This window comes from Electrophorus electricus, chromosome 4, assembly GCF_013358815.1.
Source record: "Electrophorus electricus isolate fEleEle1 chromosome 4, fEleEle1.pri, whole genome shotgun sequence".
Taxonomy (NCBI): domain Eukaryota; kingdom Metazoa; phylum Chordata; class Actinopteri; order Gymnotiformes; family Gymnotidae; genus Electrophorus; species Electrophorus electricus.
Window position 1 is genome coordinate 26,028,176 of NC_049538.1, and position 21,903 is coordinate 26,050,078.

At 42.0% G+C, this 21,903-nt stretch overlaps 1 protein-coding gene across 2 annotated transcripts in view; it reads right to left on the reverse strand.

Annotated features, from left to right (window-relative positions):
* Nucleotides 1–21,903, reverse strand: part of si:ch211-1e14.1 (UPF0606 protein KIAA1549) — a 52,486-nt gene that overhangs the window by 6,297 nt on the left and 24,286 nt on the right. For both annotated transcript variants that reach the window (XM_026999508.2, XM_026999509.2), the window contains 12 exons: nt 14,937–17,069; nt 14,637–14,725; nt 13,815–13,983; nt 13,514–13,644; nt 11,571–11,760; nt 11,389–11,448; nt 11,089–11,258; nt 9,436–9,613; nt 8,679–8,863; nt 3,270–3,478; nt 1,869–2,005; nt 955–1,163 (listed from right to left, as the gene is read on the reverse strand). In XM_026999508.2, the coding sequence (XP_026855309.2) occupies nt 955–1,163; nt 1,869–2,005; nt 3,270–3,478; nt 8,679–8,863; nt 9,436–9,613; nt 11,089–11,258; nt 11,389–11,448; nt 11,571–11,760; nt 13,514–13,644; nt 13,815–13,983; nt 14,637–14,725; nt 14,937–17,069 (3,860 nt within the window). The remainder of the gene's footprint in view (nt 1–954; nt 1,164–1,868; nt 2,006–3,269; nt 3,479–8,678; nt 8,864–9,435; nt 9,614–11,088; nt 11,259–11,388; nt 11,449–11,570; nt 11,761–13,513; nt 13,645–13,814; nt 13,984–14,636; nt 14,726–14,936; nt 17,070–21,903) is intronic.

Below are 21,903 nucleotides of genomic sequence, written 5' to 3' on the forward strand. Positions count from 1 at the left end.
AAGGAAAGAGAGGTGGGGAAAGAGAGAGAGAGAGAGAGAGAGAGAGAGAGAGAGAGAGAGAGAGAGATAGAGATGGAGGGAGGTGCAGGGAGGAAGAGAGAAGAGAAAGGGAGGGATAGAGAGGGAGAGGGAGGGGAGAGAAAGAAAGAGAGAGGGAGAGACAGGAAAAGAGCTATTCCTATTTCCCAATACAGTGATACAATATCCTTCTCTTTATCCTAACCATACCTACTGAGTAAGTGAATACTGTCATCATCTTCCTCATTTACAAAGTTGACAACAGGAGTTCTAAAAAATCCTCCGATGTTATATTATCTAGGAGACAACATACAGTGTATGTTCCTAAATTACTGGCAGAAGTGTCCGCAAAGGGTTTTAGTCATTCAGGTCATTGAATTCTAGATTCTAAGACAAGGCAACCAGACTTGCAGCAAATTATTCTGTATTCACTTGAAGTGAAGTCTGGCACTTGGGGTTTGGCATGTGAGGTCTGGCATGATGTGTGGCATTTGACATGAGGCATGTTCAGTTTAGTGTATTCGATCTAGCGTGTAGCTGGCATTTGCAGTTTGACATGTGCAGTCTGGTGTGTGCAGTCTGGCGTGTGCAGTCTGGCATGTGCAGTCTGCTGTATGCAACTGTGGTCTGGCATGTGCGGTCTGGTAATATACAGTGTGGCGTGTGCAGTTTAGTGTGCGTGTTCTGGCGTGTGTGGTCTGCCGTTTGCAGGATGGTGTATGTGGTCTGGTGTATACAGTGTAGCATGTGCAGTCAGGTGTCTGGGGTCTGGAGTGTACAGTCATGGGTGTGCGGTCATGTGTGTGAGGTCTGGCCCATACAGTGTGTGGTCTGGGGTGTATGGTCATGTGTGCAGTCAGGCATGTGTGGTCAGGCGTGTGCAGTCTGGAGTGTATGGTCTGATGTATTCAGTGTGACATGTGTGGTCAGGCGCACCTCCTTGTTGATCTTGCCACTCTGGACCGTGTGGTCGGGGCCTGGGGGCCGTGGGACAGCCAGCGCAGACATGGGCTGCAGGGCGATCAGCTGGATGTTGCCGGAGAAGCGTTTGCTGGGCACGTCCGCCGAGCGGGAGATCCGGTCCACATGCTCAAACATGGAGGCTGAAGACACCTGCTCATCTGCACCTATGAGTGTAGGAGGACCTGCAGGTACCAGGGTTTGAACACTGTTGTATGAAAACCAGTTTTATAATCCATATACCATGAGGCATATGTCCAGTGTGAGACATTGATTTCATATGTTTAAATTATTTCAGTCCTTTGGAAATAGTTTTGCATACATGTACAACAAAGGAATGCACCATTCATGTCACAGTATGAAATGCTTAAATATGCTCTGTTCGTGGAGGTATCGACAACACCAGTCCAATCCAGCAGGGGGCAGCGCTTGCTGTATCTCTGTGGGTATTGACTTTCAGATAAAGTAAAAGATTTAGCAGCCAGGCATATGGACTGCAGAATAACGTTGAGGAGTCAGTTATCACACAGCATACCGTATCCAATATATAAAGCGACACTAAAGGTTTCAAGTTCTACAATTATAATTTTAAGTCTATATCAGAAAAATGTATAAATGTCCTGAATCTGATGAAATATTAATAGCAACCAAAAATACCATCTCAGAAGTATTCCTAAAAAAGAATCATAATGGGAAAATCAAATATAGATTACACAGAAACTGTTCCGTAAACTACAACACACTTTATAGACTGGAGATGCTCTTACTAATCCTATTTCTCCCTAAGAGACACAGAGAGAGAGAGAGAGAGAGAGAGAGAGAGAGAGAGAGAGAGAGAGAGAGAGAGAGAGATAGTCGTTATAGTGCCATATCAGCATAGTAACCCTCACCGTCCAGTCCATTGACAGCTGTCCTGCGCTGTTGCTTGGACTCCACGCTTGCTCCGTTCTGCCGCAGGTTCTCCTCAGGTGTCTCCCGTTCACTGGATGGCTCACTGCCCATCGAATCACCATCCGAAGGTGAAATCCTACAAAACAGTCCAGAGCCGAGTTCCTCACAAAGGGATTCCTACAGAATCAGAGCTCTACCAGCACCACCTGTTAAAGAGAGCAGCAGGTACGAAGCCAGGGACAGCAGGTTTCACAGTAAGAGTAAACTGAAGGTAATCCTCACTGACACAGATAAAAAGCTCCACATTACAGCACTGTGCATGTACTCACGTGGAGTGGATGCTTTCACCCGGATACTGTAATCGACTGTAAATTATGAATGTTTCCTCATTTAGATTTTGATTAATAAAATGAAAAGGCTAGTTCAGCCCAGCAACATCTGTTGAAGAATTCATAATTAACACATTTCCCTTCTTGCATTAAAAACGGTTCCATATTAGTTTAAATGAGCGTTCGCAAGGAGGGATGTGAAAGGAAGATGACAGGCTTCTGTCTTCCGAAGAGTGCTCATGTAATTTAAATAAGACTCGTGATGACAAAGCTCCCTCAGTTAGGCCTACCGAGCATCTCGGATGGTTTGCCACTACCCTCACAGCTGTGGGGCAGCGTCAAGCTTCTGCCTTAAAAACTGGAACAGTAACAGTCACCAGTCATGACTTATTGAATATTAAATAGATACAATTTGTAATGCCCTAAAGGGTTAGTTCAATAATCAATGGTATACCTCTTTTTGAGCATTACAGCAAATCATCCATATTGTTTACTGTTTCTGAATAATTTTCTTAGGTTTACAGAGATGGTGTCTGTGTGGTAATTCTACAGTTCACACAAAGACCGTATGTGTGATAATTCTACAGTTCACACCGAGATGGTGTCTGTGTAGTAATTCTACTGTTCTCACAGAGATGGTGTCTGTGTGGTAATCCTATAGTTCAAACAGAGACCTTTTCTGTATGGTAATTCTACAGTTCTCACAGAGACTGTGTGTGGTAATATAACGTGCCCTGACTCGTGCTATTACTAAGATGCAGGAACTATTGATTGGAGGGCTAGAGGGAAACACCCCATTAAAAAGCATTATATTGATTCACAGAAACCTCAGTATTGATTGGATTCCTCTCTTAAAATCAATGAATGCATGTTATTTTAATATTTTAGTATCATAACCTGAGAAATGCATTAGCAAATTAGAAGAGCCCTCGAAGGAATGTATGTTTTTCCTGTCATACATGCAACTTCAGGGCAAAAACCATGACTTCGAGGGTAATTTAGGGTCAAATGACTAAGGAATGGATGCGCAGTATAAGAGTTGCGAGTCTGGGTCATGGGGTTCTTTCTCACCGTCCCCTCTTGCGCTGGACGCTGCGAGAAGCCTTGGTGGAGGAGCTTTTGGACTTGGGCGTGGACGCCTCAACGGTCTCACCGCTCCCTGGCTCCTTGGAGGCTGAAGGCAGGGGCAGCGGTTCCTGTATCACCACCAGGTCATCCTTGCTGTGCTGGCCCAGGTGCAGCTTAGCAAAGTCGAAGCCCTTCACGCTGGCGGGCTGCAGCTGGGGGGAGCAGCACGGACAGGTGCAGGTTAAGGTGCAGGACAGAACTAACAGGAGCACGGCCATGCTGACATGGTGAGATGGGGACTGTGGCACAAGAGGGACCAATGACTGTCAGACTCATTCTGTTTAATTTAGGAGAATCAGATAAGATGACAAGTGGTATGAACACACGAAAAAAGAAGTAACCAAATGTTTTGGATAGTAGAGATGAATTAATAGATTTAAGGGGAAACATGGAAAGGCAGGTAGACATAAACACAAGGTTAAGGGCTGAATACTGGCTGCAGGGCAGAGCTGGCAGAAGTGAGCTACGTGCTGGTCTGCCTGCTTGCACGCGTGTCCGTGTGTAATGCTGTTTAATGTGCATGTTTCGATAGGGATCAACCCACCTACCATGTACTAGCTGTATATAACTCATCAACTACAATCACTCTGGAAAATCAGTTTTACTCCAAGTGATTTATCAGCTATGTTGCACACAGCCAGCTCTGAGACATCTCCGGCAGTTTCGGGGGAGATGGCTCTACTCCTCTAATGTTTCTGTACCTCCCACTCTTCTACCCACTTTCAACTTTTTCTTGTTAACCTTTTTTGGCTTTTCTACCTTTTAACACGATGCAATGCTAATCTTAGCTCAATCAAATTAAATGTTCTTTATTTTTTTTGTACTTGAACAAGAGATGCTTTCAGTTTGTAGTTTATTGTCCATGGTCCTTTGTTATCAGCACTTCCTAAAAATATGACCTATGTGAGAATGTATGTTCACTTTTTATATTTTACTGCTTAATATGCTACAGGCTATACCAACTACCTCAAGGGGTCTATACAACACTAGGGGGAAACAAACTATCATTTGCTTTCTTCTGTGTTCAAAAGCAATGAAATGAAACCTAGCCTTATGCATATGGGAGGTTTTGTTGTGTTTTCTTTTTGTACCGAACTCATACTAAAACGTGATGTGCAGACTGCGGTGTGAACCGAACCATGACTTCTGTGTACCATTACACCTCTATTTTCTACTGTAATCTACTGGTGTACTAATGTCTACAAGAGGTACTACACATCCTCAGTACCATTCTACAAGCCTCCTGTTAGACCTTCTCTCTTTCTTCTCTCACCCATATTTTCTTCTTCTTGTTTGTCTTCTTCCGTCTCTCCTCTTCTTCTTCCTCTTCATCTTCCCCCTCATCTTCATCAATGCTCTCTATTACCTCTAGCTTTTTACTCCTGACTGGGGTCATTGACCTCTGGACTGAGGGTATGAATTTCTGTAATAAAGTGCTGGACTGATTAGGGAGTGAAAGGTGGGAATAATGAAACACAGATGAAAGGGAAAGGACAGGCAGATCAAGGTGATGGAGACATACCCGGTTTTTGTTGTGACGCTAATTACACTACAACAACAAACCAATGTCACAGCGACAGCAGAAAAAAACACACACTTAGAATTGCTTCATCAGGAAGAATCATGGGAGTCTGCAGCTGTGCACATATGAAAGTTAGCTGAGGTCAGAACTAGAGTGTCCTGAAAGTGTACTTCATAAGCATACTTCATCATTTTTCAAGATGGCAGCAAACAGATGCAGTGACTAGGCTCTCTCTCTCTCTCTCTCTCTCTCTCTCTCTCTCTCTCTCTCTCTCTCTCCTTTGTTTCTAACCTTTTTAGATGTTATAAGTTTATTTCTGATCAGTAAAGTAGTAGATTTGAACAAGTTTGTCAGGTCCAAGATATTTTTTACACTGTGATCATGGATCATCACATAGCTTTCCCATTCAACACTATTTTTGATCCCACCAGTGATCCTCACCATACCAGAGCTCATCAAAATTGCAAAGCAGCCAGGCAACAGAGGCAGAGGGAGAGGAAGCAGAAGCAGAGGAAGCACGCTGGGCTAGGCACCAGGCGAAAAGCTAACCTATACAGACCAGCACTTCCAGGCTTGTCCATCACCAAGGTCTCTTGCTAACAAGATGGATCAGAGTGAAAACAACTCTCTGTATTACGATCATCACAGGGACCTGGCTGAACCTTAACTTTCCAGATGCTGCTGTTGAAATAACTGGAGCCTAAGTTTACATAGTGCATCAGTCTAAGGACTCTGGGAAGAGCAGAGGATAACATACACAGAGCCATGATTGATAAGCACTGCTGCCTGGATCTGGAGTTTCTAACAGGATCATTGTAGCAGAGGATTTAAATTACACAGATCTCACAGTGGTCATGCCCAATTATGAATTTCCAGAGGGGAGAAGAAAGATACCCCAATATAAAAATATAAAAAGTATATAAAAGTATGCAAATATCCCAAGAGCATTTAAAGCTGCCTTATCTACACACCTAGGACAATCAGGTCATATTTCCCCAACTGTGACCCCATCTTACAGATCAGGATCTGCAGAACAAATTCAGCTATCAGGACAGCTCAAGTGCAGTCTAAGGAAGCCACTTCAATACTACAAGAGCGCTTTAACAGTACAGACAAGGAATTGCAGACGGAACAAACCCGGAGGAATATGCTTCAGCCTTAAATTACATAAAAATTTGTACAAAAACTATATTAACACAAAGGACAAGAAAGGTGTTTCCTAACCAAAAGTCATGGGTGAACAGCAAGTTAAGGACATTACTCAAGGAGCCAGATGCAGCACTCAGATCTTACAGCAAGCTTACAGTAAGACAAGGGGGAAACTCGAGAGAGGCATTGGGGATGCAAAGCGCAGATACAAACAGCGGATCTGAGGATCACTTCAATAACAACAACAACAACAACAACAACAACAACATCCCACATAGCATGTGGAATATCATCAAGGCATCAACTACAAGACCACCAATATGCTGCCTGGTGAAGACACCACACTTCCCGTTGTTCTGCAACAGTTCTTTGCAGGCTTTGACACTCACGGGACTGCTCTACTCATCAATCTGCCGGAGATCTGATACCGGTTCTACAGCACCACCAGGTGAGGACCACCCTGATGAGGCGAATCCTAGCAAAGGGGAAGGTTCAGATGGAGCGTACGGCCAGGTACCATACGCATGTGCCGGCCACGCAAACACCAGCTTACATAGGGGTTTACTAAAATTCAACCTCTTGTCACAACAAGCTGTCCAGCATGTCTTAAAAAGTCATGACAATGCACAGTCTGGATGATCACACTGTAATTGTCACGATTGGCCCTCATGATTGGCCTGCCATTGCATCCCGTCGCCACGGTTTCACTGTCTCATGTCATTGGTTCATGTTCTCCACTCTTGTTCCAGTCCTTGTTTTGGTTTTCACCTTCTCCTTTTTATCAGCTCTGCAATGTTAATCCTCATTAGCCAGTGTATTTAAACCCTGTGTTTTTCCCTGTTAGTTTGCTGGTCTTTGTGATCCATGCCTCTCTTGTGTTTTCACTGCCTGTGATATTGTGATTCCTAGCCTCTGTGAGTTTTCAATGCCACTGTTGTGTTTGCTCTGCCTGTGGTAGTTGTTCTAGCCTGTCATGTTTATTCTAACTTTTGTTGTGTTTGTTGTTCTAGCCATGTTTATTTCTATTCAGCATGCCAAATTATTTTCTTGGTTTTCATGTTTTCCTTTCTGTTTCATCATGTATACTGGATCTATCCATGTTGGCTCTGTGACCCTGGACCATACTAATGATTATGGATTTGCCATTAATAAATCTTACTCTTCTCAGTATATGCATCTGCCTCATGATCGCTCCATGTTACAGTAATATTATTAAACATCTTCAACATAAGAAATGTGAGCTGAATAACTGGTGGTTATTTCCATAACAATTCATGTAATACACATGTTGGATTTTGTATTTAGCTGGCCAATATTGCACATTAATTCAATACCTATCCAATTAAATATTGACTGTTAAATATTAAATGTTCTTATTGTAAGTTTATTAATACATTTAATTAGTCCATTAGTAAATTTTAACCCTTAATAGCTAATTAACCATTTTTTTTTACATGGTATCTACCCAAATGGAAATAGTAAAGGGAAGCTGTAATTTTACTCTATAAAAATATTGCTCCCACATTGATCCAATTTTGACATAATTTGACACAATTTTCTAACATTGTGTGAAGTATGAGTTTATGTTCCAGAGAAGGGACAGGTGTAGAAGTATGAGTGTACGTTTCAGAAATAGGGCTGATGTGGAAATATAAGTTTATGTTGTAGAGAAAGGGCTGAATTGGAGTTTGTAATGGTTAGCTAAGTGTGGTTAAGAGACCAGTCAGACTACAATGATTAGGAACGCCACTGCTGTGCTTTAAGAGGAAACTACTGCCTGCCTGCGTGTGTGTGTGTGTATGTATTTGTGTGCAATGTGTGTGTGTGCGTGTGACACTAAGAGCAAAAGAGGGGTCTGTCCAAGGCAACGGTTACAGTTACTGTATGTGTATCAGTGTGAATCTGACACTATGTGTGTTTGTTAATAAGGGAAACTGCAACTGCAAATGAAGTTCTGTGACATGACATGAAAATAATTCTGAACTGATCCAGAAACACCTGTGAACATGGCCTGGGAGTGTCTGAGATCAGTCCCACACAGAGAGTAGCAGTCCAGAGCAAAGAAGCACAGGGACCAAGGCTGACATCTCAATCAGTCCTTTAGCAGTGCAACCCAGCAAGCAACACACACACACACACACACACACACACACACACACACACAGACACACACAAACACACATACACACACAGACATATGGCCAAGCTCAGTGGGAGATCAGTGGCAGATCAACGGTGGCCAGTGGGAAGTCAGTGGGAGATCAGTGGTGACTAAGAGATCAGTGGGAGATCAGTGGTGACTATGGGTGATCAGCGAAAGCTCAGTGGAAGATCAGTGGTGACTATGGGAGATCAGCGAAAGCTCAGTGGAAGATCAGTGGTGGCTATGGGAGATTGGATGGAGATGAGTGGGAGATCAGTGGTGGTCATGAGAGATCAGTAGATCCTTGGTGTCTGTAGGAAATCAGAGGACACTCTGAGAGATCAGTGGGAGATCAGTGGTGACCATGGGAGATCAGTAGATCCTTGGTGTCTATAGGAAATCAGAGGACACTCTGAGAGATCAGTGGGTGATCAGTGGTGGCCATGGGAGATCAGTAGATCAGTGGTGTCTGTAGGAGATCAGTGGTGTCTGTAGGAGATCAGTGGTGGCTGTGAGAGAAAAGTTGACCCTGACTTACTTTCTGCCTTTGCTGGGCGGCGTTCACAGCGTCTGGCTGGAACTCCAGCTTATCTGTGCGGCACAGTTTCCAGTACAGCACAGTTATGATGATCACCACCAGCACCACAGGCACCACCACACCCACTATAATCCATGTGGTGGTGCTCTCCATCTCCGAGGCTGATGACATCTCCTTCTCTACAGCTAAACACACAGACGCGAACAGAGCGTCACAAACATAATTACATGCTTACCTTACATACTGCATAATTACAGTACAAAATACATACACTGAATTCCACGTTGATGGTCACTTGTGTTAAAGTACTGGATGTAGTATGAGTCAAAAAGAGCACAAGCTAGCATTTAATAGCACTTCAGGGCCAGAGCCATGTGCTTGGCAGCCTGGGATGACAGTGAATTACTGTAAAGCTTGTGAATATGTGTGTGAGCCAGAGTGCAGAGACAGTTGCTCAGGTCTGCTGGTAGAGAACAGGAAAGAACTGCATTAAGTGTAATGAAACCAGAGGCCTTCTCCTGCTGTAGGTGAAGCAGCTGAAATTCTGCCAGCATCCCAGCACTCGGCATGCTGCACTCATTAAAGCCTCCGCTTTTCTGTTTACAGTGCTGATAACTGAAGTACTCGCTTCTCAAATACCACTGTACTGAGTAACGCAAGGACAGGAGAGCAGCTAGAAGCATTTGATTAAAACCAACTGAGAAAGGGAAGGCTCCTTTAAAGGGTTCGTGTGTGTTGATCCTGGGATGACACTCACGCTGAGCGAGAACGCCCTGGATGCGGTAACCCAGCACTATGGCCGCGTGCTGCACGTTCAGCCGGTTGAGTAGGCCAGCAGTGGTGATCGCTGGCATCCTCTCGCCACTGGAACCTTCCACAAAGTAGATCATTTCCAGGGGTTTATCGGTCCCTGCCGCCCGAGTAGTCTGCACCATCTGCATCAAACAACACACACGACACAGCACATCACAGTTAATTATTTCAAATATACCAATACCACTTGCGACAGAATCAAACACACAAAAGACACCCTTTTACACACACACACATCCACACACACACACACACAAACACTCACACACAAACTCATACCCACACCCACACCCACACACAAATGCAATAATAAACATAAAAAAAATAAGGTGGCAAAAAGAATATTAGGTCAATGAGGGCTGGAGAGAAACCTGGGCTGTCCGTGCAGCATCTGGTTCACACAAGGTTACTGTGGTGGTAAAGGGAGACAGTACCTGAACTTGACCTACATAAGAAATTCTCAGTACTGGGCTCCAGTTAGCCAAGCTCCTTTCCCTGCGGATCTCCTGCTAGCTCCCTTTCCAGACTGTATTAAAAAGTAAGTAGCTTACAGAAGCAACATCCTGACAGTGTAAGATCGGTCTCAGCTATATTACTAGGCAATTTAGCAGTGTGCAGACCATCTACACCATCCAGAAATGACAGAAAACTGCTCCAAGAATTCAAAACATGACTATTTCTGATCAACACAGATACCATGAAAAATCTTCTAATTATATTATTTGTGATATTGACATTCATAATTAGATATATTAAATTTTTTATGCATGCTATAATTAGATATGCATTACCAATAGATCATATATTCATATTCTGCTAATTAGTTCATTAAAGGAAATGTTAGTAACAGTGAAGGTTGCATTATCTCATCGAGAGCAGCAGTGTTTTGGAGGGAACCAAAAGGTCAGTATGTGCAGGAGGGTTGATGTAAAAGCAGTTTTTGAATCACTCCACACTGTGCAAACAGACTGTCCCATTTTTTGTACCCCCTACAGAACAGGAAAAGCCCCTCTCAGTCCAGGATGAACAGACAATTGGTTTGAGGATGACTCTAGCTGTCTAGGAGGAGGGTTCAATAATTGATCAGCTAGCTGCCCTGTGGGGACAGCAGGAGCCAGTGAGCTGCTCTGTGGCCCAGGGATGAATAGAGATGTTGCCATGGATACTTGTGGGTCTGAATCATAGACGGTATCTGAATGATGGTGTGCAGAATGGGGCAGGTGCTGGGCTGGGGGTGTTGAGGCGGGAGGCGTGACAAAGAGCCATTTAGAAGCCAGAGACGCTGAGACGTACGGGAATTTCCATAATGCGGGTTTCCATTTTAACCCACACAGATGTATCACAGAGGAACTAAGCAAGCGTCTCACACACACACACGTACACATACTCATACAAACCCAAATGCACACACTTAGAAACACACACAAACCCAAACCCACACCTGCAGAAACACACACCATCCCAAACACAGGCTCCGGAGGCCCCCGCAGAAGGAGCTAAACAACTGCAGCAGTTGAATTTTTCCTTTTCCCTACAGAAAAAGCAAACAAGCAATATTTGCATGAAGGCACGGCAACAGACTTGAGCATTTTGTTACCTGCACGCTGCTGTTGCCAACGCTGGTGGCTCGTCGGAAGCGCCGCACTCTGCCAAGCTCCTCCCCCATCTCCTCCCTTAGCACCTCCCCCAGCAGTACTGCTAGTCTCCTCTCCATACTGGCCTGGAAAATCCTGTCACTCACATGTTGCTCAGCCACGCCCAGTAACACTGAACACACACACACACAAAACACATCTAAGCATCTCACAGAAATACAATCAACATGAAACAGCTAAAGGAGAAATAAGACTTTAGCAGAATAAAGTAAAAAAAACAAATAATGATGAGAATGGCACACCTGTTCTCACCCAGGAGGATCGCAGCAGCTGGGTGGTGTTCAGCTCAGGGTAGTGGAATGCTGTGGACGCAGGAAATACATCATTAGCCAGAGGCTGGGCATGATACAGTGACCCATCCGTAGAACAAACGGAGTGATGGAGTACATGGATGGACCGTGGATGTATGTCAGTGAAGACTCACGCTCTGCTATCTGCTGAACAGGGTAGCCAATGTAGTAGCTGAACTCCACCACGCTAAGTTGTCTCAGGAGGGTGCTGACCTCTGACCCCAGTATGTACCCATGAGCCTCACAAACCAGAAAGGTGATGTCTATTGGCCCAGTCAACTGTCTTTGTGTCTTGGTCACAGGACTTAGAGTGATATTCAACACCTGAAATGCAGTTTGGAACCTTTTACTTTGCTACACATGAAAAGAAAAAAAGAAACACCATTTTAAAAATGTGTGCAGTTCATGAGTGAGAAAAAAAAGCCCTCCAGTATTATTGCCATTCTTGGTAAAGATAAGCAAACGTGGTGTGAAAATGTCTGTTGTTTATCAGCTTTATCTTACACTTTAATGAGAGAAATGTAACCTTGCTGGAAGGTTAAATTATTCAAAGGAAGAAAAATCCTCCAAAAGGAAATAAACATGATGAAAAACTCATGTCACAGTTATTGGCATCCCAGCGCTCTCTTTGCCAGTTTAAACATGCTGAGCTGGAGAAAACGCATTAAGGAATATGTGACACTATTCCTTCAGACAAACTCTTTCCAGAGTCCTTAGTTCCTGTTTGGGGACTCTCCTTTTGATCTCACCCCACAAGACCTCAGTGGGTTTGGGTCAGAGGACTGGGGTGGCCAAGCTTGAGTCTGTGGTCAGCGAAGCAGTTTTTGTCCTGCTAGATCCATCCATGACCCAGTCCTGCCTGCCAGTCTCTATAATGTCCTGGTATTTGACAGAGCCCATGTTCTTTTCTTTATCACTTTGAATTTGATTTACATTAAACCCACCACTAGTCTGTTGTCAAAAAGATACTTTTGCCTTGTCTGACCACACAATGTAATTCCAAGGTTCCAGTGATGTTTACTGAACTCACGACATATAATACAGGAGATTAGTAGTAACAGGCTGAAATATTTCTTTCATATTTTCAGTGTAAGATCAAGGTGATAAACAAAGAAATCTGTAAATCTTCGTTATTTTTCCCCTCATATTTATAAAATGTGCTGATGAACCTGGAGCACGCTGAATAATTCTACCACACACATTGGCTAATGCCAAAAAATAACTTCTATTATAATCATAATTATATTTAAAATTCAGCAGAACCACCCCAGGTTTAGGTGTGCTTGTAAAAACATCAGCTGCATCCAAATCACATTAAAATGTGAAATTGAGGGCTGGGTAACAACATTCAGTCCCAGTCTCCTATGGCAACAAATTTCACTCATTAATTTTGTTGCCTTGACAACTGCTGAGGCGAACTGTGCATGTTATTTTCCCCAAATCCAGACAGAGCAAACAGCTGAGGTGATGTCATTTCACCACATGGGGAACAGCTGAAATGGCTTAGCCCTCTGATCAGTACGCACAACAGGTTAGAACAAGGGCAGGAAAAAACAGTCAAGTGTTTTATTTCTGAGTGAAAAGATGCTTCAGACTGAAAAATGGATTCATTTCAGGGGTTTAATCCATCATATTACCTGATCTAAAACAGCCACCACTTAAATTTTCTTTTTTTTTTTTTTTCAACTTTTTCATTTTTTTCATAAAAGCCTGTTGAACAAAACTGCCAGAAAAAGCAAGCAGTTAGGTGGAATGTGGGGGATGAGGCCTGAATCACTGGTCTCAGGCACTCAACAGTTTGTGTGAAAAGCGTGAGCTGTTCTCACCATGGGAATGTTATTCCTATTGGCCTGTGAGTAAGGCTAGATCTAACGATAAGGTTACTCAGCTCAGACATAAACAGCAAAATGGTCAGAATACAAACATATAATCTTACATGTACCCTAACTGTCTACTCTCTATGGCCATATATTTTAAGACAAGTTATTAAACATACTTAAAAATGGTCACAGAAGAGGTAGGAACATAGAAGTCCAGCATGCATTCTCACAGTGTGATAGAGGAGAGCAGTGCTTACTTGCACGGTGAAGTTCATGGCCCCTTGTGAGCGGCGGCGAACCTCAGCAAAGGCCATGGTGAGGCCTTTCTCAATGTGCTGACTGAACATGCACATGTGTATGTTGACGTCACTGGGGACAAACTGAAGCACTGCAGAGAGAGAGAGAGAGAGAGGGGTGCATTAAATACAGAGCTTCCACTTTCATATTTAAGATCACTTTGCCTCATGAAATAACTACTCTAGCTATAACAGCACTGGCATAATTGCACTGAAATGCATGGATGAGGTAGGTGTGTGTGAGTGACACGTGCAGCTCTACCAGAGTGGACATGGTACTGTAGGCCCACCACATCTCTGAGGGGGGACACACTGAGTATGGAGCGAGAGGAACGTGTAGCCTTGCGTAGCGTGTTGATGACTGATGCAGCAGTGTAGACAACAGGACCAGATACAGCCCGAAACACAAAGTCTGGAGGGGCTTTCACTACCTATGTGAACAAACACACACACACACACACACACAGAGCAAGGCAATAATAAAATCAACGCAAATAGCTCCTATACAGTCAAACATAACATACATACATTAACATACATGCATCACAATTTCACCAAATTATTTCAACTTGCTACACTGTCATGCATCAAGACAAACCCACCCACGCCATTACTTTGAATCGTTTGGAAAGAAATTAGTACAAGAAGTGCTCTAATCTATGTTTATAATATGGAAACGTGTTTACTCCTTTCATGCTAGCAATGACGCCCATCTTTCTGGTGTGTTTATATAAAATCAGCAGATAAAGTGGGGCAGGAAGAGCTGCGTTTTTCCGGATGCACTTCTAAAACACGACACAAAGCTAAAGCACTGCCACAGTCCACAGCTGTAGTGACAGTGTTTAAAGTTTACACGGTCACCTACAGAAGGCAGAAATCAGACCTAATGTGTCACACTACAAAACCCATTAGGGTGATACTGAAATTCTATCACTTTATCAAGTTCTTTTCCATAAAAGACAGTTTGAAGTTCCTAGAATCTATTATGAACCCAAAATGTGCTACAAGTAGTCAGAACCTGCTACTAGTTTAAACCATGTATGCACCAAAATTTACTCATGCATTTTCATGATCTCTGACATACCTGTAGTTCGACTGATCGATTGAACTCAGCTTTGAGGATCTCTCTGACCTTGGCTTTAGCATAGCTAGCTGTGGACCCGGATAGGAAACCTGGATCAGCCAAGAGGGAAGATCACAAATACAATAAAACATACTATTTTATGTTTTCAACACAGCAAGTGCCTTAATCTCTAGGTAGATTTCTTATCACATTATCAAGCTTTACTTCTTTCTTTCCTTTATTCAAACTGTCAAAAGTCTATTTGAAAGCATACAAAAACTCCCTGAAAAGAAAGCAGCCATGAAGAAACATGCATCTTACCGACTCGCACTAAGTAGGTGTCAGGCTCAGTGATGTTGCAAAGGTACTCCCGCACAGTAGTAGTCTCGGGGGTGGACTTAAGGGTTGTCACTGACTGAGCTTCAACTGTTGTGGGCAGGGTAGCGCTGTCTGAAGTCTCAGTCACGGGGTTTGTGACAGCTGATGGAGATTCCACAGTGGCCTCATCATGTATTACTGAAGTAGATGGAGTTTCTACAGTTATAACAGGCCTCTCTGATGGTGCTCCTGTGGTGGCTCGGTCAGCCCTCTCTGTCATAGGATGGATAAAGGTATCGTTGTAAGTGGATCCAGTGGGGGATGTAGAGGCACTGAGAGTGTGTGTTAATACATGACTGGTCAGTGCTGGTGTAGGAAAAGGTGTTGCTGTCCAGCTGGAGTTTGCAAACCAGTAGATGTCTGTGTCATTTGATGGTGCGTCACCAGGTTCCTCTGCAACAGTGAATGGGACCAATAGTGACGTAGAGGTGCTATTTGGTACAGATTCAGTGCTAATCCAATCAGGTGTTGAGGCCAGATCCCACAGTGAAGTAGAAAAATCAACAGAGGGAGTTAATGTGACCGATGGATCAAGAAATGGCTCCGTGGTGTTTATTAGATGAAGTCCCCCTTCTGACAGATCCAGGACAGTACTGTTAAATGGATCAAAAACAGAGATGTCTGTAGAAGATTCTTCAGTCCAGGAGTTGTTGTCTACAGTCAGTGGCACTCCGTATATCTCTGTTAGCATGTGACTCAGATCAACACTGTCTGTGCTGGTAGCCTTGCTGGTAATATGAGCAGTGCTTACAGGAACGAGAGATAAGTACTTGGAACTTGTGTGATTACTCTTCTGCTCTGGCAGATTTTCAGTGCCCTTTGAGAGTTGGATGGTATAGTACTCCAGGCTGTTCATATCAGGCAGAAGAACATCAGTGGGCTCAATGGTAATGTTGTCAGGCCAGTCAGTATCAGAACTTTCTTTAGCTGAGCTGCTCTGATTTAAAGAGGCAGAAACAGTGGGTAGAATGGGTGAGGAATGCATTGCTGTTGGCTGAATGACTGGGATGCCTGAGTAGATGGTAGTGTACATGGGTAGATGGGTTGTAATGTTGAGAATACTGGTAGGGGGCCTTGGCAAGGCAGCAAGATTAGAGGTTGTTACACTTGAGGAAAGGGCAATTTGTCTATTGTGTGCAGTTTCGTTTACATTAGGGGTAGTGGATGTATTGTGGTTAAGAGCAAAGGTCAGGTTAGGAAAAGTGGTGGCATGTGTGCTGGACATAGCTCTAGTGGGACTAGGAGACAGGTGTCTGGAATACAATGGCTTCACCACTCTTGTGGGAAAAGATGTGTCATAGGACACAGAGTTTGAGTCCTCAAAGTCATACATGTCAGAGGGAAGACTGGTGACCACAGAGTTAGAACCCACGAAGGACAGAGTTTCTAAGTAATCTCCAGAACCGTAATCCACATCCATAGTACTGGTTAGGAAGATGTTCACTGGTGGGCCCATAGTTGGCTCTGTAGAATATGTCACATGATGGTTTCCAAACAGAGCATGACTAGGATTTAATAGGTGAACATCTGAATTGGCATCATTTTGAATATTTAAGTCATGACTAGGATGTATATGATCAAAGTCTCTGATTCTTCTAGAAGGTTCTACTCGGTCTCCAGAGGCAGTGTGTAATTCAGGGGAAGGAAAAGGTGATTCTTCAGGAGAGTCCAATCCAGCTGAAAGTAATCGAGAAGAGATGTTTAAAGCTGGCATTGAAAATTTGGGTGAAGTTAATGAGCGCTGGATGCCTGATGAACCAGTTCCGTGGTCAGAGGACACACGATGAGCCTTCACATTCCGTGTCAGCCTTGGGGAAACTTCAAAGCCCATTCCCTTTCCTTTAGCCCACTCTGAGGAAGTGGATGCTAGGACAGAGAGTGGCTCTGGGTCACGGATTGCTAATCCAAACACAGTACGACTATAGTAATTCTCCGAGTCTTTGGGTGGGTCAGTGATAGGCCTTGAGTGTCCCGAGGGTTTAGAGGAAGAAGTATGTAAGGCAGAGGGTGAATCTGTGTAATGTGGCACTTTCCCCAGAGACTGCTGTGACATGTTGGAAGCCAGCAAAGGCCAGTCTGAAGGAGACAAAAAGACACAGAACATTCAAAGTCCTGATCTGCAAGACAGACCTCTTTTTAACACTAGCAAAAACAAAAATATTTACTTCCACAGATCATGCATATGATATCCTTTCACAGCGTAGGCTATGTAAGATTAAGAACATCACTGGTGTGACTAATCATAAGACAGCTCAAATAGCTCAACTAGATTAATGGTCAGTACTGACTGAAACTGTAACATCTTTAAATAATACAATATTTGACAGCATGTAACAAACATCACCTACAAGCAAACAAAATACATTTGGTTAAAATTAAAAAAACCTAATTTGGTAACATTTATATTTTGGATTTTGGAGGATGTTCCACTTTGAAATATTAAGACTGGAGAGAAGTGAGTGTTACATTTTATCTTAAACTAATGAATTAAAATCTTTTGGCCTAGACGTTAAAGGCTTTTCATTAAACTCACACTGCACATGACTCCTGGGAAACTTGCCTGTTTGATTATTTGAGTTTGTGAGCTGAGCTGTTTTTTTTTTAATCTTGGTTTTTTGCTGCTCTTGTGAAATGAATAAACATACACAATAAAAAACAAAAACAACAACTGCAGGATTGTGCCACTTATCAGCAAAGTAGTGAAATGTCAAAATCAGTAAAGATCACAGTCCAATAGTGTAGATTGTTCATCTTTTTTGCACCTAATATTTTTTGATAAGTGGTAAAACCTCAAAGCTGACTTATTTTAATATATTTTAATATGTTTTTCATTCAAATATTTAAAAATAATGTGGGGTTCACAGGGGCTCATTGTCTTATGGGCCAGTCTAAGATTTAAGATTTTTTTGTGCCCTGCTAGCAAATGACAGCCCTTAACTAGTATAACATAGACAGAATATATGGCCCTCAGATAAAATGACTCAGACATTCAAAAGTTCAGGTAAAAAGCTTCACTATTCTATATTTTAAAAGTTTAGATGAGATTTATAAACAGCTTAAACAATTCTAACATTTTTATTTCCAATATAGATAAACAGAAAAAGGCAGCTTCATTTGATGTGTATGACAGCAGCGCGCTTTCAGGAATTGTTTCTATTTCATTTCTTCCTCTTCACTGGTAACTGTGATGATTACACAAGGTACAGTCTCTAACAAGCAGAAGTTGTCTGGAGACACTACTTCCACAAAACCTCTTTTCAATAATTAACACAGAGCTTTCAAGTGGGGTTCCTAAGTGCATCATGAGTTTGCTCGGTTATGTGCAAAAACAGTGTTATAAATTATCCAATAACACAGGCTTTAGGATGCGAAGAGAGGCTGGTGTATAAAGACTGGCAGTATATTCAGTAGCAGCTGTGCAGTAATGAAATGGCCCTTTCTAAGGAGGATGGAGAGGAAAGGTGAGAAGCTTCTTAATGACAGAATGGCTCTCCTTTGGGGAAGTGAGGGTAGTGCTTGGCACCTCAGTAGGAATCCTGGCATTACATGACAGCACAGCTCTGTGAAGGACGGATGGGTTGTAAATTCCTACAACAAAGTGACCACTCAGTCAACACTATTTATATCCATGTCATGGACTTTAGATCCTGAGAACAGAACCCTGGAATTGGCTGACAGAAAAACGTCTGTTAGTCAAATAGGATCTGAACCACTCCAGAGCAATATTTTTTAATTCTCAGAGAGTGCTCCAAGTGAGAGATGAGGAAGGCTACGGTCTACTGCGTCAAAAGAAGTTGTAAGCCAAAAGCATTAAAATGAGAGTCCCCAGAGTCAGTAACTAAGAACAGATCAACTTTTAAAAGTGCAAATTCAGTGCTGTGGAATGGTTTGTCTAAAATACTACATGTATCTAAAAATGACTGCAGTTACAGTATGATTTTTTCTAAAATTTTTGAAAGAAATGGGAGTTTAGAAACTGATCTATAACTAGAAGGAACTAAGGCATCTAGACTGGATTTTTAATTAGTTATTGTGCCACTGCATGTTTGAAATTTGTTGGTACAATACCCGAGGCAAGACTGCTGTTTATAATACCTTGGATAACCGGCCCAGTTGACTCAAAAGCTCTTTAAAGAGGCAATGGGGACACATCTATGGGACAAACTGATAAATTCATGACCTATATCTTTTTTAAAAAGAAAATGAGACAGGCCCAAACTGATTAAAAAAAGCAGAGCAGGTGGCAGGATTAGATGGGTCATAAGAAGGGGGTGAAATAAGAGATCTAATGCTTGTAATCTTGTCACCAAAAAATATTCTGTTCTATCCTATTTTCTCTATACATGATTCCTCTAGAGGCCATCCTTAGAAAATATGGTATTTCTTTTCATTGTTATGCAGATGACAATGAAATTAATTTACCTCTGCAACAGAAGGAACATAATTACCTAAAACCATTATTGAATTGCTTTGAGGATATAAAAGCTTGGATGGCCTTTTCAAATTTTAATGAAAATATAACTGAAATCCTAATTCTTGGCCTCAGGACTGCCTGTGATACCCTATGGTCTAGGTCTATTTTCCTTGGAAGTTTCCCCCATAAACTTCAGTTAATAAACTATTAACTGACCATCTCTTGCTGGTCGTCCATAAGTCAAGGTTGAAGCAAACTTTTGCAGTTATGGCTCCTAAGCTTTGGAATAAGCTCCTGTTATATTAGACTGGCCCCCACGTTATCTGTTTCTAAATCTCATCATAAAACTCATTTTTATTGCTTGGCTTTTAACTTGGTATAAGAGCTCATCTTTTTTTATTACAACTTTTGTTTTATTGTGCTGTTTTTGTCCATCTCTGTTGTTTGTCCTTTGTGTTAGTTTAAACTGGTCTTTGTGTCTTATTGATCTGCCTATTGATCTTATTGATCGATATCTTATTGATCTAGTTGTGGCTAATTTGACTGTACAGCACATTGGTCAACTGTTGTTTTTAAATTTGCTTTATAAATATATGAATGAATTGAAATGAACTTTGGATTAATCTAATTTGTGACATTTAAAGACTGGCTTTCCAAACAAAAGCTTAATGTGAATTTTGACTGAATAATATTGTTTGGGACCGGTGTCTGTCTGAAAAGCCAGGCCTTTACAATAGCTTAAATATATATCCTAACTCACTGAAACATAACCAACAGACATGACTCAAAGAATCATCATAAACTCCCATTGCTTGCAATCTATAATTATCCCTACCATTCTTAACCAGTGTAGAATGACATTCGGCCAGAGACCATTGAACACAATTCAAGATTCCAACCAGCAGTCAGACAGATGGCTCTGTGTGGCAGGAGCAGCAGACATCCCTCAGCCTTTTGAAGCAACTGCTCTCCCGTGATTTGCATTCAGCAATTTTCCAGGACACCAAACTATATTATATAGCTATATTTAGACTTGCACATACTATGAAAAAACAAGAAATCAATGGAAAATGAGTAAAGCAGTGTGCAAAAGATATAAGTAAACACCAGTCCTGTGTAGACAGGCTTTGCATCAGAACAACGGTGTTTCCCTAAATAAGATAGAGCCCTTGGCTTTCCTCCTACTTTCCGAAAGCAGAGTTTTCCTCCTCCAACACAGAATTATAGCAAAAACTAAAATCCTGTGCCACCTTAATCAGGTCACTGATAAAACTACATGTACATGTGCAAAAATACATTTTCACTGGTGGGCTTTGTGTTTAAAGCCTCTGAAACAGGCAGCTAAGTAAGACTGACTTACTTTTACAGTGAAGATCAAAAGATACATACATACATACATACATATATATATATATATATATATATATATATATATATATATATATATATATATATATATATATATATATATATATATATAAATAAAAGAGAAAGCGAGAGCGAGAGAGAGAACTGAAGATACAATAGTTAATAAGGCCCTCTCCTTTACAGAGACTTGATTTTCATCCAAAGCTCTAGAGACAAGTGCAGAGGAACTGTCATGATGATTAGCTTCTCACTACCCTTGCTATAGTGAGATTCACTGAAATGCCTCAAAAACTCGAACACCCTTACATAAACATAAGCCAACGTAAAGATGTTTTGTATTAGGTGGCTCCTGTCATTTAGACTATCTAGCATCTACTAGTGACCATAGAGGCTCCCATTTGTGGCCTCAGAGTGACTTGTCATTAATTAGATTTAATGTTGAGAACAGTGGGTTAATCACACATGGGTGAATTCTAACATGCGTAGCTAACCAGGCCAAATGCCACTTATCCTGTCATTGGCCAGAGGGTACGATAATCAGCAGGACACAGTTTAGCATACTGATTAGTGCCTGACTTCTGGACAGGACCGCAACAATTCTCAAAGCTCAGCCCTCCTAGTGCAAAAGCTTCTTTAGCATGACACTCAGCCACCCAATTTTTAGGTATAAAAATAGACTGAGATTTTCATGTATGTTGACAATTCCCTGTAAAAGAGAAAATGTCATAGTTTTTGGTTTTACCTATAATATAGAATATTTATATGGTTCTTTATTATAGATCAGTGCATTTCCTGCCTTTAGCATCACAGTTCCAATGGCACTACTGTGGTTTTATTTTTCAGTTTCGTTTTTTGCTTCTGCCCTTGACTCATATTTTGATTATCCCTCCCTTTCTTTGCTTTCAAATGTTGCCCCTAATTTGGCTGTATACTCACTAGGGATGTGCAGAGATGTGCACATTCTTTGTATGTGTATTCAAATAAAAATGTTCTCACGTTGGAAAATGGGGTAGCGGCTGGGCAAGGGCAAATGAGTGGTCTAATATACATACTGCTAACTATGCAAGTAAGTTAACTTAACTAGTACACAATGGAGCTACCTAGCTGTAGATCTTGTTTGCAAAAAGG